This window comes from Pongo abelii, chromosome 6 (assembly GCF_028885655.2).
Source record: "Pongo abelii isolate AG06213 chromosome 6, NHGRI_mPonAbe1-v2.0_pri, whole genome shotgun sequence".
Classification (NCBI taxonomy): Eukaryota; Metazoa; Chordata; class Mammalia; order Primates; family Hominidae; genus Pongo; species Pongo abelii.
Window position 1 is genome coordinate 66,523,149 of NC_071991.2, and position 14,871 is coordinate 66,538,019.

Below are 14,871 nucleotides of genomic sequence, written 5' to 3' on the forward strand. Positions count from 1 at the left end.
TTGGCAAAGAGATCTCTAGTATTCCATTTTCTCTGCTGAGTACTAGGAAATTTTAATGCAAAGAGTCCAGAACAAGGAATCACTTCTAGGCCTTCATGTAACAGTATGATACAGTGACTGCTTTCTTCCCGAAAGAGCCTATTTCAGTTGTCAGGACTTTTAAACTAATTGATTCACTTTGCATCTTCTGGGAATAGTTTAATATTTTTCTTAGAGAGTTTTTCCAGATACATATTCGCCAGTACCAGAGAGTCAGTAACTTAAATTCCCAAAATAAACTCATTCACAAAATAAATTCTATAAACATATGCTGCTGTGCTTTCGAAGCTGTAGCTCTCAGCACTGCCCTGGCTTGTGTTCCAGGTCTGCCACTTACTGGCTCTGTGATCTTGTGCTTTGAAACTCTCCAAGTCTCAGCTTTTCCTTCTGTAAAAATGTGGGCTGTAATCTCTGTTTCACAGGATGGCTGTGTGGAGCTATTAAAATAATATATCTGGAAAGTGCTTTTTTTTAAAAGCTATAAACCATTATACAAATGTTAGTTATTATGTTTACATATGATTATGTGAACCAGGATAATTCTGATGTGAAATTAGACTGAATGTCTTTGAACAACACAGCAAATAGCAAACAGTGAAGGAGATGTTGGCTCTGTCAAGTTTTTCTAAAGTCTAAATATATAAAACATGAAAGAGAGTTCCCCTGTGAAAAGATATTGCTTAGGTTGATTAAGGCTGATGCTGTGCAATGACTTACATTGAGCTGGGATGGCACTGCGGGAAGCCCCAAGGTAATGTTGGGCAAAGAAGGAGAGGTATAAAGACTTAGCAGGTTCATGGAATCTTCATGAATTAGAATGCGTTGCTGTGAAACCATTTGCTGTTAAAAAAAGAGGAGAGTCTCAAAATACCACGGTATCACAAATTTTACTGTAAAATGTTCTCATTTCAGAAAATGGGTCTTACCATAATTAAGAAAAGATTTTAAGTATTTATTTTATGACTTCTGTATCTAAAAGTTATAATGTAAAATTTAAATAAAAAATTTCTTCCAAAGACATAGTTATAAAATCTGAATAAAAGGCATCTATGTTCATTTTTTGCAAATTCATTTATAAAATTCTGGCTATACAAAATACGGTCAGCATGTTTGTCATCTGCTGATAAAGTACAATGACAAAATTGGATAATTCTGATTAGCGTGTCTACTTCTGTATTACTCAGTGAAAAAAATATGTATATAATGCCACCATAGTCATTATCTTCATCTGGTTCTTCATTTAATGTCATTTTATTGATGGGAAAACTGACACAAGAAAAATCTTAGATTAAATATCACCATATAGGGCTTCCACAGTAATCACATCTTTTTTACTTATAAACATTTATGAATAGACAATTCTGTGTGGTGTATTTTTAGATCATTCATATTCAGAAACTAAAGTAAATGTTAAAATGTTATGAGTCCTATGCCACAATAGGCTTCATTTACACTGAAATACCCTGAACGTTTTGGCATCACTGTGCTTTTTACAACAAATACCTTTTTTTAATCCATTACTAAGAGTCATGTTTTCCCACATGTGGCCTAATATGGTTGCTTGAATTACATTTTCTGTTTAACTCTTGCCTCCCTCCCAGAACTTTTATACAATAAGAGTTACAAAGGTCTTATTAGACTAAGGAACTCTGGCCTGATATGGTCCCCAAGGGAACAACATCCCTGAAAAAGAATACTCCATGTAACAGTATGACACAGTGACTGCTTTCTTCCCAAACAAAAAGCATATGGGACTCCAATAATAGACCACCTCCAAGAGGGATATTGCACACACGGGCTTTGACTAAAGTAAATATAATAACTTGTCAAGCATGTTTGGGGGAGCTGTAGATTTTCCCCTGGACAAACCTGGGATATCAATTAACCGGGGAAAATATCATGTGCTAATACAATGCAACCTCAGAATGTCACTGAAGAGTGATGCACCACCAAAACACAGGATGTTATTCCAAAACATCATCTCAATCATACGTTTGTTTGGAGATGAGTCTTAGTCTTAACATAATAAGAGCACAGGGTTAAATGTGGAGTTTTCTCATTGCAACTTGGAACTCAAAGCTAGTTCAGATTTTGTTACTTCTTAAAGGAACATGTCAGATATTTGTGCATGAAAATCAAGAGGTATGTTGAAAGCAATAGCATTACATTGACTTTATATGCAGCCCTTTAAAAAATTGGTTGTCTAAGTGACATAGCATGAAGATTGCTGGGAAAGATTTTAAAATTACAATGTGTGGGGTTGCAATTTTATTTTATGAGCTATCAGACAGAGTTGCATACTTGCTGTAAACAAAAAGGCAAGCTACTCTTTTACTCATACAAATAATAAGCTTTTCATGAAAACTGTGAGTATAGAATACATACCTGTACAAGAACAAAAGGAACATATAAGGAAGTAAAAATATTTTAACTAGCTTATTGGCAGTAAATAGTAATTTAAAATAAAAGGATATGTTATTCACTTATGTGTATTCATTGAAGCGAAAATAAGTGTGGAAAAATCAGCATTTTAAATAGGGCATAATATTCATTCAAGGTTATATCTGCTTCTCACAGCACTAAGATATGGACTAGGGGATTTGACATGGACTGGGAGAATGGCACAAAAAATACCATGGACCTCACAAAAGAGTTTTCTGTTTCCCAGAGACAATTTCTGTGATAACCTCCCACCTCATCACAGGAACCAGACTTAAACTAAAATGAGAAATAGATTATCTTCTCAGACGTAATAATGGCAGCAACACACTGGCTCCTCATACTGGCTTTGACTAAAGTGAAGAGATTTGGGGATAGTCTTACTCTGGGATTGCAGATCTTTGTAGTTTCCTATAAAACTTGAGTGGCTCCATTTCCTCCGGCAGTGTACTGATATTCAGCACCTACCATGGTGCCCTGGGCCAGAATTTTTTGGAGGTTAACCTGTTCTTCACAGGCACTCTCAAGCTACCATTATGCTCATGCTATCGATGAGGAAACTGTCATTTCCCCACTTTTGCTTCCATGTGGGACCAGCAACAAAACCTTTAAACTGACCAAGGCTATGAGATTTGTTGACAGCTGCTGCTACAGGGAATATGACTCTGCAGCCACTACGGGAAGACAGGGGAACCACAGAGAAGTAGGGAGAATGGTGGTGGCTTTGGAGGAGAAGAGGAAGCAAACTCAGGCTCTGAGGCTCATGGCAGGAATAAAGGAGTGCAACTGGGAGTCAGGGAACTTGGGCACAAGAAAAAAACTCCAGTGACTTTAAAAATGTCAGGATCTTCAAGTCATGGAGACAACTGACGAAGCAAGGATGGTTCTGTATCCCCCACATCTACCAGGTATAGTTGGTTCTTCCCAAAGACTCTTAACTGGTATGTCATATCATAGAAACTTCAGAGACCCGGACATTGCTTAGCTTATCTCCTTGGATTACAGATAAGGAAACAGGCACAGCATTTATGTAGACTTTCAAGGTCTAGAATGACTTCAGAGAATTGAAAAACCATTTCCCTTAAATTATTTTCTTTAAATACAGCTTTCCTCAACTATGCTTTTTGATCAGAGCAGTCTATCTGTTCCACATTTATCTCTTAATAAGACCTGGAGCCATAGTCTACACTGCTAATTGAGTACAGACACACTTTAAGGTCAGACTAACAGATTGGGAGGGGTACCATTCACCTAACACAATGAAAGATCCTGACTAGTATTCTTGCAAGGCTGGAAGACCATCCCACCTTAGCATTGTGGTGAGTTCACAAGTGTTTTCAGACAAAGCCAAGATTTTTCCAAGAAGCATTTTGGAATCTGGCCCATCCCTTAAATCAGTGCTTTGCTATGATGCCAATACTTCGCAGTTTAGAACATGGAAATGATGGTTTTAATCTGAAAATTTTTCAGAACCAAAAATTTTTATTGTGGTTAGATAAAATGAGTATAGTAAATGTATGAATGGCTATTGTTTAACCTTCACAAAACAATTAACGAGTAACTTCTCTGTGTTAGATTAATGGTGTTGGGTGCAAGGCATACAAAGATGTCCTATAAAACACCAATTCACATGGTAGTTAGGTGCACAGAAAAGTAAAGAACTAACTCTTTGACTTGTGATAACTACTGTAATTAGAGGAAGGAGCATTATGTTAGGACATGAGATATGAAATGGGCCAAGTGCTGGGGTAGGGGTGGCCTACTCACATTTTACTAAGGCTCTTCAAAATCTTATTTAATTTCTCTCCTATTATGTCAATAGGAGGGGCATCTCATAAATAATATTTGTAATTCAAATGAATACAAAACACATAGACTGAAACATTATGTCTCTCAATAGAGCTGTTTATGTGGAATTTAAATTAAGCCACTGAGTTCAACTAAAAGACTCAGAGTCTCTTCCAAAAGGGACACTGGCTAAAATTAGAAAAATGGACAATGTCAAATGTTACAGGGATTTAGAAAGGTAAAAACTCTCATATAATGCTGGTGGGACAGTAGTCTGGTACAGCAATTCTGTTGAACTTTAAACCAAAATAATTATACTGTATACTATGATCCAGTGATGGCTTTGCTGGGAATTCTAACTTCGAGAAATTCTCTCATTAAGCTGTAGGATGATGGGCCATGGTATATATTGAAGGGCACCAGGACATCTACCTTGGGGAATCAGTATGCGGCAGCACTCACGATGGATTTTTATGGTGATTGAAAGCACACCATTAGATTTCTGCATCGATAAAGACATGGTGTCTGGATCTAAAAAAACATGCTTAGTGATAAAAGCAAGAAAATGGAATGATGCAGATAACATTGTGCCATTTATATCCCATTAAAACTCATGGATGCAAAGTAAAAAATATATATAATGTAAAAATTCATATAAACAAGAACATGGGAGAGAATGATGCCTCCGGGAGCAAGGAAAATGAAAGTGGGGAAAGGAGATGGAGAGAAGGAACCAAGGAAGGAGGGAGGGAGGCAGGGAAAAAAGGAGGAAGGGAAAGAGAAGAAGATAAACAAATACTTTTCTTACTCTTAAGAAGACAAAAAAGTCAATGATAGCCCTTGACAGAAGGCTAGTTATACTAGTTATGTAAATAATTACCTACTTTTCCTTTTTCTTTTTTTTTAGACAGGATCTTGCTCTGTCACCCAGGCTGGAGTGCAGTGATACAATCAAGGCCCACTGTAACTTCAAACTCTTGGGCTCAAACTCCTGGCTAATGCTTGTTAGGTTTTTTTTTTTTTTTTTTTTCCTGTAGAAACAAGGTCTTTCTACGTTGCCCAGGCTGGTCTTAAACTCCAGGCCTCAAGTTATTCTCCCACCTCAGCTTCCCGAATTGCTGAGATTATAGGATTATACATGTGAGCCCCCATGCCTGGCCAGTAATCGCTTACATTTTAAAAAGCTCACAGAAAATGTGGATATAGAATTTTCAGTTTACTGTATGTTCCAAATTATCTACAATATGCATGAGAATCAGAAAAAGAAAAATATATATATATACACACAGAATTTTGGTGAGGAGCAGCCTGGACTTGTGAAACGAAGTCTGGTCTAAGTGTCTTATACTTGAGCTCTCCTACTCATGGCTTGTAACCCTGGGCAGCACCCAACTTCCCTGGACTTCAGAACCTTCAACTTGAGACTGAAGCACCTCTGCCCAGCTCTATCAGGTAACATGTGTGTCTATTAGAATGGCATACAGGAAGACATGCTTATGAGTGTCAATCAGCTTTGGCTTTACAAAGTCCCAAATCCCTGAATCCAGGCTATCTAAAAAGAATATAGCCATGTTTTAAAAAAGAAAAGCCTCAATCATTTAATATTTGCCTATGGTTTTCATGGGATTTTTCAAGATTGTATTTATTTTCTACTCTTCTTTCAGATAGCTCATAGAAAATTAAAATCTCTATGTAATTAAAAAAATTGTTGAAGCAGTAGAAATCTCTCAAGTTTTCATTTTACTGGACACCCAAGAAGGTGTTACTATAAAATGGTGAGACATATTGTGAGACCAAAAAGCAAAAAAAAAAGAAAGATCATTTGACAGAGTTTGCTTAGCATTTGAAAGGCACTGATGTTTTGTTAAGGATCTTACTTTAAAATATTGACTGATGTTATTCCTAGTAAATGATTATTTTGTCATAGCAACCTCCTTTCCCTGAATTGGGGGTGGGGGAACGTGTTTTATTTGCTGCTATCTAAAACCACAGCTCTACACCCACTCAGAAGGGAGCATAACATTTACAGCAAATGTCACAACAACTATTATGAAACAACAGGCAGATGAGTCATGTGAGATTGGGGCAAAACAAGTGACATTACAGATGATTTTAGAACACTTAACCTTATTATTAGAATCCTTTTTTAAAAGCATTTGTATCTGCTGGAAAATTTATTTTAAAAAATAGCATAGCAGAGACAGCCACTAATGTTCAACTAGAAATAAACCAGCAGTTTGGCTACTGTTAAAATAGCTATCAAATAAATCTACTGAATCTAAAGTAATAGTGTTGATATCCATGGAAACATATTTGAACCCACAGGCCCACAGTATTAACAATAAAGTAACTAGATAGGTAAAGACATCTTTGACTGGAGTTGGAAATAGAAACCCCTGAGGTTTCAGCTCCCCAACCAAGTTTACAAATGAGTAAAGCAAGTAGCTCCAACAATCTGAGTTCTGGGACTGAGCATATGTAGGAAATAGAAGAAATGGAACAGAAGTGGTCACAGCAGATGGAGACTCACTCTCACATGAGAGCTGCTGGCTTGAAGACAAACATGCTAATGAGTTTTCCCTACCAGGAGTCAGCATTGATAATAACAACAAAAAATGAACTTATTCCGAACTTCACAATTTACCACCTGCCTTCCAAACACTGACTCCTTAAAACAAAGCTGCTAGTGTAGGTATTACGGTACTACCTTCTCCTAGATCAGAAATCTGGGGGTCGGGGAAGTCTGGCAACTTGACCAATGACGACAAGGTAGCCGGTTTTGGAACGAGGTTCAGGCCGAGTCTTCTGAATGGAACACCCATACATTCTACTACAATGTGCTATTTCCTGAACCTCAATTTATGAGTAAATTCTCCTCCTACTTCTGTCTTCCCTTTATCTAAATTAGGCCGGACATGTGAATTACAAGACAGAAAATTTTGTTTTCATCTAGGGCTCAAGATCTTTAGATACAGCCTGACTTTCCTACTTCTGAAGCAGCACAATAGGATAGAATCCCATTCATTTACATGGGCTCTGAAAGAATTAGGTGACATGCTTTTCTACTTGCAGGCCATGAAATAAAGACTTCATTCAAATATACACTACTTTAATATGAAAACTCACCAGTGTTGCTTAAGCAAAAATAGTAGAATAAGCCAATTTTGTAAACGGTAAAGTATGCAACCATTTTTTTAGAGTGCAATATATTATGCAAATAATTCATACCCCCAAAATATTTGTTGCTATGAAATCCCGTACTACTATTAATCTTAGGAGACATCTGTAAAAATCATCCTAAATTCTAAATGATGGTTACTCAAGTATGGCTGAGAAATTTTTTTTTCTTTTCTCCAGTTTGGGTGGAAACATTTAGTGCTAAAAAGCTAGGATATTAATTTGCTGACAGTCTTAGTCTAAATTCCGCTGTCTCCTCACCTATCGAGAATGAATTATACTATAGATCTCTGTAAATGCAATACAGCAGAAAACCACATGTTAGCCATCAGGGTTGCATTTTTTGTTCTGGGCCACAGAGAGGCTACTCATCAGTGCATAAAGGTCTGCCCACCTGGCCTTTTGGATCATAGTTCAGGCACACAATTAATTCATTATGAGGTAAGTCACTGCTTGCTTTTGAACTCGTCTTTCCAGATTTGGAGGTGAATGTCCTGTCACTGACCTGAAGAAATACCTCTACCCTTTTAAACTCCATTAAATCACATTTCCTTCTGTTTTGTTTTGTTTTTCTTTTTTTAATGGGGGGGGTGAAAGGAAAGGTTTGCAGTGAGAGAATATGTTCAACAATTAGCTGAAAAGCTAGGGTACCTAAACAGATGATTTGTGGCAAGTTATGGCTTTAGAAATATAAAACAGATTAAAACAGTATAAGCAAAATATTTTATTTACTTTCTTCACCAATGTATACTTATTGGTTGTTCCAATATGTTGTACTAAATACTATATGCACATACATATGTATTTACAATGAAGGAATATATGTATCTTCTTTAGTAACCATCAAATCATGTTTTCCCCCTTCTTTTCTCCTGAAAGGTAATCATCATGCTAAATTTTGTGTTTGTCATTCTCTCGCCTCTTAAAAATATACTATTACTACATATTATCAAAGTATGGTATTACCATTTCTGAACCTAATAAAATTCTCCCATGTTGTAAGTGGTCTTCTGAAACATTGCAATGACAATGCATTTCTCAGAATCATACATGCTGCTGAATGTAGTCTAGTGTGTTGTTTTCATTTTTCAATGGCACAAAATCCATCCAGGGACTGATTAGAACCCAGATCCTTTGGTGTTTTTGCAATTACTAAGAATTATACTCTTCATACTGAGAGATAATGACAATCTAAAGTTTTTTGAAAAAAAAATTGTAACCAAGTTGTTCTTTTCCTGGAAATTTACTAAATAGTTGCAGAGAATGGACCAATATCCAGATATAACTGCACTAACAAAAAGATGCTATCTACAACTAATAACCCAATAACTCCACTTCTGTCTCTGGTTGCAAATATAAACAAAGTATTTATTCCATCTGCTATATTTTTGAAAGGATAATGAAAAAGAGAAACAGGGGTGACAGGATAGTAAGTAAGAAATAGATGTGGGACCTGAAGACCATGTAGAGGCCAGAATTACTATTCTTTAAATAGCTGAAAATGGTCAAACGACAGCATCTAGATATTTTGCTCATGTTTCTTGGAAACTTATCTGAGGGAAATTTTTGAAATCTAGAAGGAAGGTATATTCCTCCAGTGGGTTTTTTCTTCGCTTTGTGCAGACTCCTAACGTGGGAACTACAAATGTGGTGCCATGATAAGTCAAGTTAACAGCTTGAGGTTATATGATTTGGGCTACAGATCTACACAAGGACTAGCTTGTGGTTACAACTTCTGAGAGAGAGGATCTGCCCTCTGCTCTGTTCCACATTAGACAGCCCAGGGCAGGGGGGTTGGCGGGGGACACAGCAGTAACAGGGGCAGTCAACTCACCAATGTAACATAGATACAGGCCTCTGGGGTGTCAGCTTAGTGTTTGCAGGGTCTCCTATTAGATTATCCTCCTTGGTTGGTACTAGGCTTTATATCTTCTGTCTCTTGAGTTTCTGAGGCCCTGAAAACCAAAGCTCAAAACTCAAGTGTGCAAATGTGCCTAGAGCAAAACTGACTTTACTGGCTTCAGCCCTTTGCTCATCAGAGACAACTTCTGGATTTCTGCCTTCACTTATATTCTGACCTGATAATTTCATAACTTATAAATAATTTATTATACATATCATGTTGTGTTTGTGTATATAAAATACATGAAATTACAGAGCAATAGCTGTACAGAGACATATCAGTCAAAATCACTATTTAAAATCAACTGGGTTGCCTCAGTAGACAGTGAAGTGAGCTCCCTATAAGCAGAAGCATTCTAACAGAGGCTGGATAATCACATGGCAGAAAAACTATGGAGATGATCCAAGAATAAGAGACTTGACCAGTCCCTTTCTGTCTCAAGGTACCATGACTCTATAAAATATAAAGAAAGAAGCATGTTATATATTAGAAGTTAACGCACCAGCTCTCCTTGAACAGAGCAATGCACAGTGAAGAAGGCATAATAACAGAAACAAAAATAAGGCTTTCAGTCAATTGTTGATGACTTTAAAACAGGTGATTTCATGAGTGGCTATTTTCAGACTCTTGCCTTTGATAGCCTTATACAGAAACTACATAGACAAATTCTTGCTGACTTTTATATTAACTTTCCTCTTAGTCTTGTATCATTGGTTACACTAAATCATGTGTTACTTTAAACTAATATCCTTTAATATGTCATTCTTCAAACATAGAGTTCATATCTTGTCCATGTTTATATCCCTACTGTGAGGCAAAATGACTTGAATATAGCAGGTGCTCAAAAAATGTTTGCTCAGTAAAGCTTTACACCCTTCAACTATAATACTGCAATTATTTTTCATCACTTTTCAGTTCAAATGGATAAAATCCACCTCGCTAGGTTCTTCCTCTGAGAGGCCTGTATGAGTTGTTTTTACTTACTAATGTGTCTACTCACATCGGCATAACCAATTACCAAGCAGAGGGGCTAGTAAGTTACATAATTGTCAGGCAGTGTGCACTGAGGATCGCTAAGAATGTTTGACTGAGGATTACATTTCAAGCCCGGACTGCCTTCCAAACATCTTTGGTTGTCTGATTTATAAATAAGATCAATTTTACTGAATTCCATACACAAGACAAAAATCTATAAGAAAAAATTGATATTTATTTATGTCAGCTAATAAATATCAGTTCATTTCTTACAGGTTTATAATATTTACATTAGTTAGTAAGTATCAATTTTTTTCAATTGGTTTACAATATGTGGAACTGAGTAAACTTCAATTCATAAATATCATTTGGATATTGAAGGTCAACTCAGAAATATCACTTTGTATTAGGTAGCTAATCAGAAACTCAATTCTTAAAAGAAACAAAATAATAAGGGTCTTACCTCAGCATGAGGGGTAGGGGGCAAAACCGAAGTCTCATTTTCAGTAACACTTCCAGTTGGCCCATTGTTTGGTGAACTGGGACCAGAGCCTGGAGAACTGCTACTGACTGAGGATTCTGAAAAATATTGTGAAGTACAAATGTGTTCATGAGGAACATACATAGATGAACTTTAGTTACTATAACATGTAACATTGGGCATGTTATTTTTCCCCTATGTAAATGCAAGCACTATTTCACAAAGTAGAAAGAACTAAAAATTTCTGAAGTATCTCTGAATTTTCATACCACTTATTCCCCCTTTGTTTTCATGGCAAAACATACAACATAGTGTTCAACAGTTTCTGGAGAAGTAAAGATATCCAGTTAGAGAGGGTCACAGGAGCTTTGAATGAGAAAAAAAAAAACAAAACTGAAGAAGGGAATATTTTCTTACTTGCTCTTACACTATTATAGAAAATAACAGTAATGAAGATAATGAACTTGTGCACATCAAAAGACAGGTCGTTAACACGTAAGGTTCAGACCCATTCCATTAGGTCTGAAAAAAATTGTTCAAATGCTGTGCTGTAAATTGTTTTTTATTTAATATACTAAGGCTATACCTTATCATAGCGTATACTAGTTAAAGTCATATGAAGAAAATACAATAGAATGTAAAATCTCAACATTGCACTGATGACCTTATACAACACCATCTGACTTTAACTCTACTCATTTTCCAGAAGATGAGAAGTTGCCTAAATTTAACATGTAGATTTCTAAATACCAATATAACAAGAAATTCCTTTTAGCAAAAGTCAGGCAACAACAAGACAGATTCTTTATTTAACCCATCCTTTCCTCTTCAGATATGAAATTCACATGTACCTCAACTTACGCAGAAACTAATGCATTTATTAAAACATTTAATAGAAAATATAAATTTCCATTTCCTAGAAATATAGCTAGAGAAGTCATCTTATCAAGCTTTGGCAAATTATTTATTCAGCTCTAATTAATTCCCTACCACCTTCTACAGTTCACTCATTTCAAAATCTTCCTAGTTGCCTCATCATTACACCTTGTCAACCCAACTCTGCACAAATGATCTTGCCTCGTGCTTTTCAGAGACAGTACTTTTGATATGATTTCCACCAGCATCTTTTCTTTCTACTCATGATTATGTTATTACATTCTCTTTTCCCATTTCAAATATAAGTCATTTCTCTTCCTCTCTAATTCTCACACATTTAGTCTTACCCACGATCTCATCCCCTCAAAAAAAATCCTAAAAGGATTAGTTAGGTGGAATCTTCAGGCCCTCCTCCTACACTGGAATTGCCCCTCTAGTCTGACAGCATGCTAGTAATTCTTGAGAAGTGGTGTGCTCTCACAATGTCCACTCACTTCTTCAAGCCCTGGCAATATAGCTTACCCACTATAACTGCAACTGTTCTCTCAAATGCCACCACACTTGAAGGCCTCTGAGAAAACATTCCTTTCCATATCCTTTCTACAGTGACATTCTCTACATCCATGTTTGTCTTTCCATCTCTTTGACTTTTCTTCCTCCTACCAATTCCTAAATTCAGACATTCACCTAAGTTTGTGACTTTATCCCTTTTCTATTTCCCTTGTCAACATCACTCAATATCATGACTTCATATGTCATTTTGGGGCAGAATTATCTCAGGAAAATCATATTTCTTGCCTTTAACTCATAAATTCCAGCCCAAATTCTTCTGAAAGCTGGACCTTTCAAGCTCCCCTACATATGTGTAAAACTCAATGTATGTATTTTAATATTAACTGTTTCCTGCATATCTCTATTTTTTCATCACCCTAGAGTCATCCTCACTCTCTCTTTACTGCAAATCTAATTAGTTACTAGGCCCTTTTAATGTGATCTTTACACTATCTCTCCATCTATGTCTGACTACAATCATTTCAGTTTAAGGCCTTGTTATTCTGTCATGAACTATAGCAAAAGTCTGCTAATATTTCTGAGTCACTACAGTAGTCTTTCAAACCTTTCTTTCAAACTCTTGCAAAAGGATCATACAGAGAGAACTCACACCATGTCCCTCTGCTCCAAATGGAGCCTAATATTATTTCCCACCATTGCCCTTTCTGTACTCTACACTCAGTCAAATTAAATCACCTATCCTCCTTTCATGCCAAATACTTTTCCAGTTCATGCTTTTGTATCCTCCTTTCTTTCCATTTCATTGCAGGCCGAGTCCCACCTATAAGGTACAAGCCTGGCTCATATAACATATGTCCCTCAGAGAAAGGGAACACCCAGTTTCCAGGCAATATTTTCTTACCCTCTCTCAGAACACCTATAACTTTCAACTTGTACTATAATTATATCTCTACTCAGAAATGCAGAACCACTGGAAAGAACGTGAGGTTAATATAAGAATTCTAATCCTGCCACTTATTTACTGTGGGATTTGAGCAAATTATTAGTATCATAAAATACTTAAACACATTTTGCTCACTGCCTTTCTGTCTATATATCTGGTTTATATTTTGATTAATCTGTTTTTTTTAATCATCACCTCTTGTTTTCCTTTAACAAAGGAAATGTAGAACTTAAAAGTTCTTACAGGAGCTTCTTTTTCCCAACTCCTAACTCTCGTCTTTACAATATGACTGATTTCCTGTTAATGTCTCATTTCCATATCATTTCCATTTCCATATTTTTTAAAAACTACTTTCTTAAACATTCTGTCTTACCAATTTTAAATTATAATATTTATATTATTTTATGATATTAAGACTGAAGTATTTCCTTATGTAGAAATCACTGTGATAAGCAGTAGAATTCAAGGCAGCAACTACTGTACCAGAGGATTCTATGACATGACACTGGATGGGATCTGGGAGAAGGTAGCAACTGATTTTCTGAGATCTCTGATCTCAGTGTATGATATTGGAACTGAAGCTTGAGGAAGGGTAGCCAATGACATAAGGATGCTGGAGTAGGGAGAATGGAAGAGAAGGCATTGCAGGCACAGCGGGAGTCAATTTTAACATTTGAAAAGAACAGGACTTTCTGTAGGGGGCAGAAAATACTTGAATTTGAAAAAAAAAGATGGTAAGTGGGTTCCCATGTCAATGAGTGGAATGAGTTTGAAAAGAGCTTACACTTTAATCTATGAAATGGGGAAGAGAGAAAAGACATAGAGGTAAGAGGATAACAGCAACAGCAACTGAACTGCTATGATGTTATGATAGTCTCTGACGAGATACTAAAAATATTTAGTATTAAGATCCAAACAAATCTCATCCAAACTAGATGAAAGTTGGCAGAGCAATGGGAAGGAGTACAGGTGAAGACAGCTGTGTGTCAGTAGTCCGGAGCCTCCAAAGACATTTCGAGTAAGTGCGGTATACCACTTAAAAATATTTACCAAAGCATCCATAAGTCCACTCACCAGAAATGTCTTTCTAATAAATGTACAAGTCTCTCTTCCAATACATATTGTTTCCTGAGATGAAAGGGCGAGTGCTTATCTCACAAAATTAAGAAGAGAAGTATATTTTAAATTTAAGGAAATTCAAGTAAAACTCTGGTAAATCAGAATCCTTATAAATAGGAACCAATCACTACTGAGATAGGTATTGAACTAAATGCCACTGCAATTTGGTATGGAAGAAAAAGTGACTGTGTAGAAAAAGCTATGATCAAGAAAACAGACTACAGGAAAACAGAAAAGCACATTGGGATAAATAAATATGACTTCAGACATTAAGGCTATGAAGCAAAATAAAATAGCATTATATTCAGTTTTTTCTTTTCTAGAAGTTTTTCTGTTAGAAGGGGCTTACTTTCTGCAGTTAGAAAAACCACCTGTCTACATTTACATTAGACACCTGATAGGTTTATAATTCTTCACATTCATTAAAACAAATTCACTCCCCAACTGCCCACGCCCATCAAAGACCTCTATTAGAAAAACCTAAGATTTTTATTTACTTCCATACAATAGTATTTCCTGGGAAAAAAGTCTGTAACTCCAAACTTAGAATTCAATTCATCTAAATTAGTGATTATATTTAATGTTGGAAAATACATATAGACTCTAGTAAAATAATTG

General features: G+C 36.2%; 1 protein-coding gene across 21 annotated transcripts in view; it reads right to left on the minus strand.

The window, feature by feature from the left end:
* HDAC9 (histone deacetylase 9) overlaps positions 1-14,871 on the minus strand; it is a 917,296-nt gene that overhangs the window by 354,248 nt on the left and 548,177 nt on the right. For all 21 annotated transcript variants that reach the window (XM_054559003.2, XM_054559009.2, XM_054559005.2 and 18 more), the window contains 2 exons: positions 10,785-10,900; positions 757-879 (listed from right to left, as the gene is read on the minus strand). In XM_054559003.2, the coding sequence (XP_054414978.1) occupies positions 757-879; positions 10,785-10,900 (239 nt within the window). The remainder of the gene's footprint in view (positions 1-756; positions 880-10,784; positions 10,901-14,871) is intronic.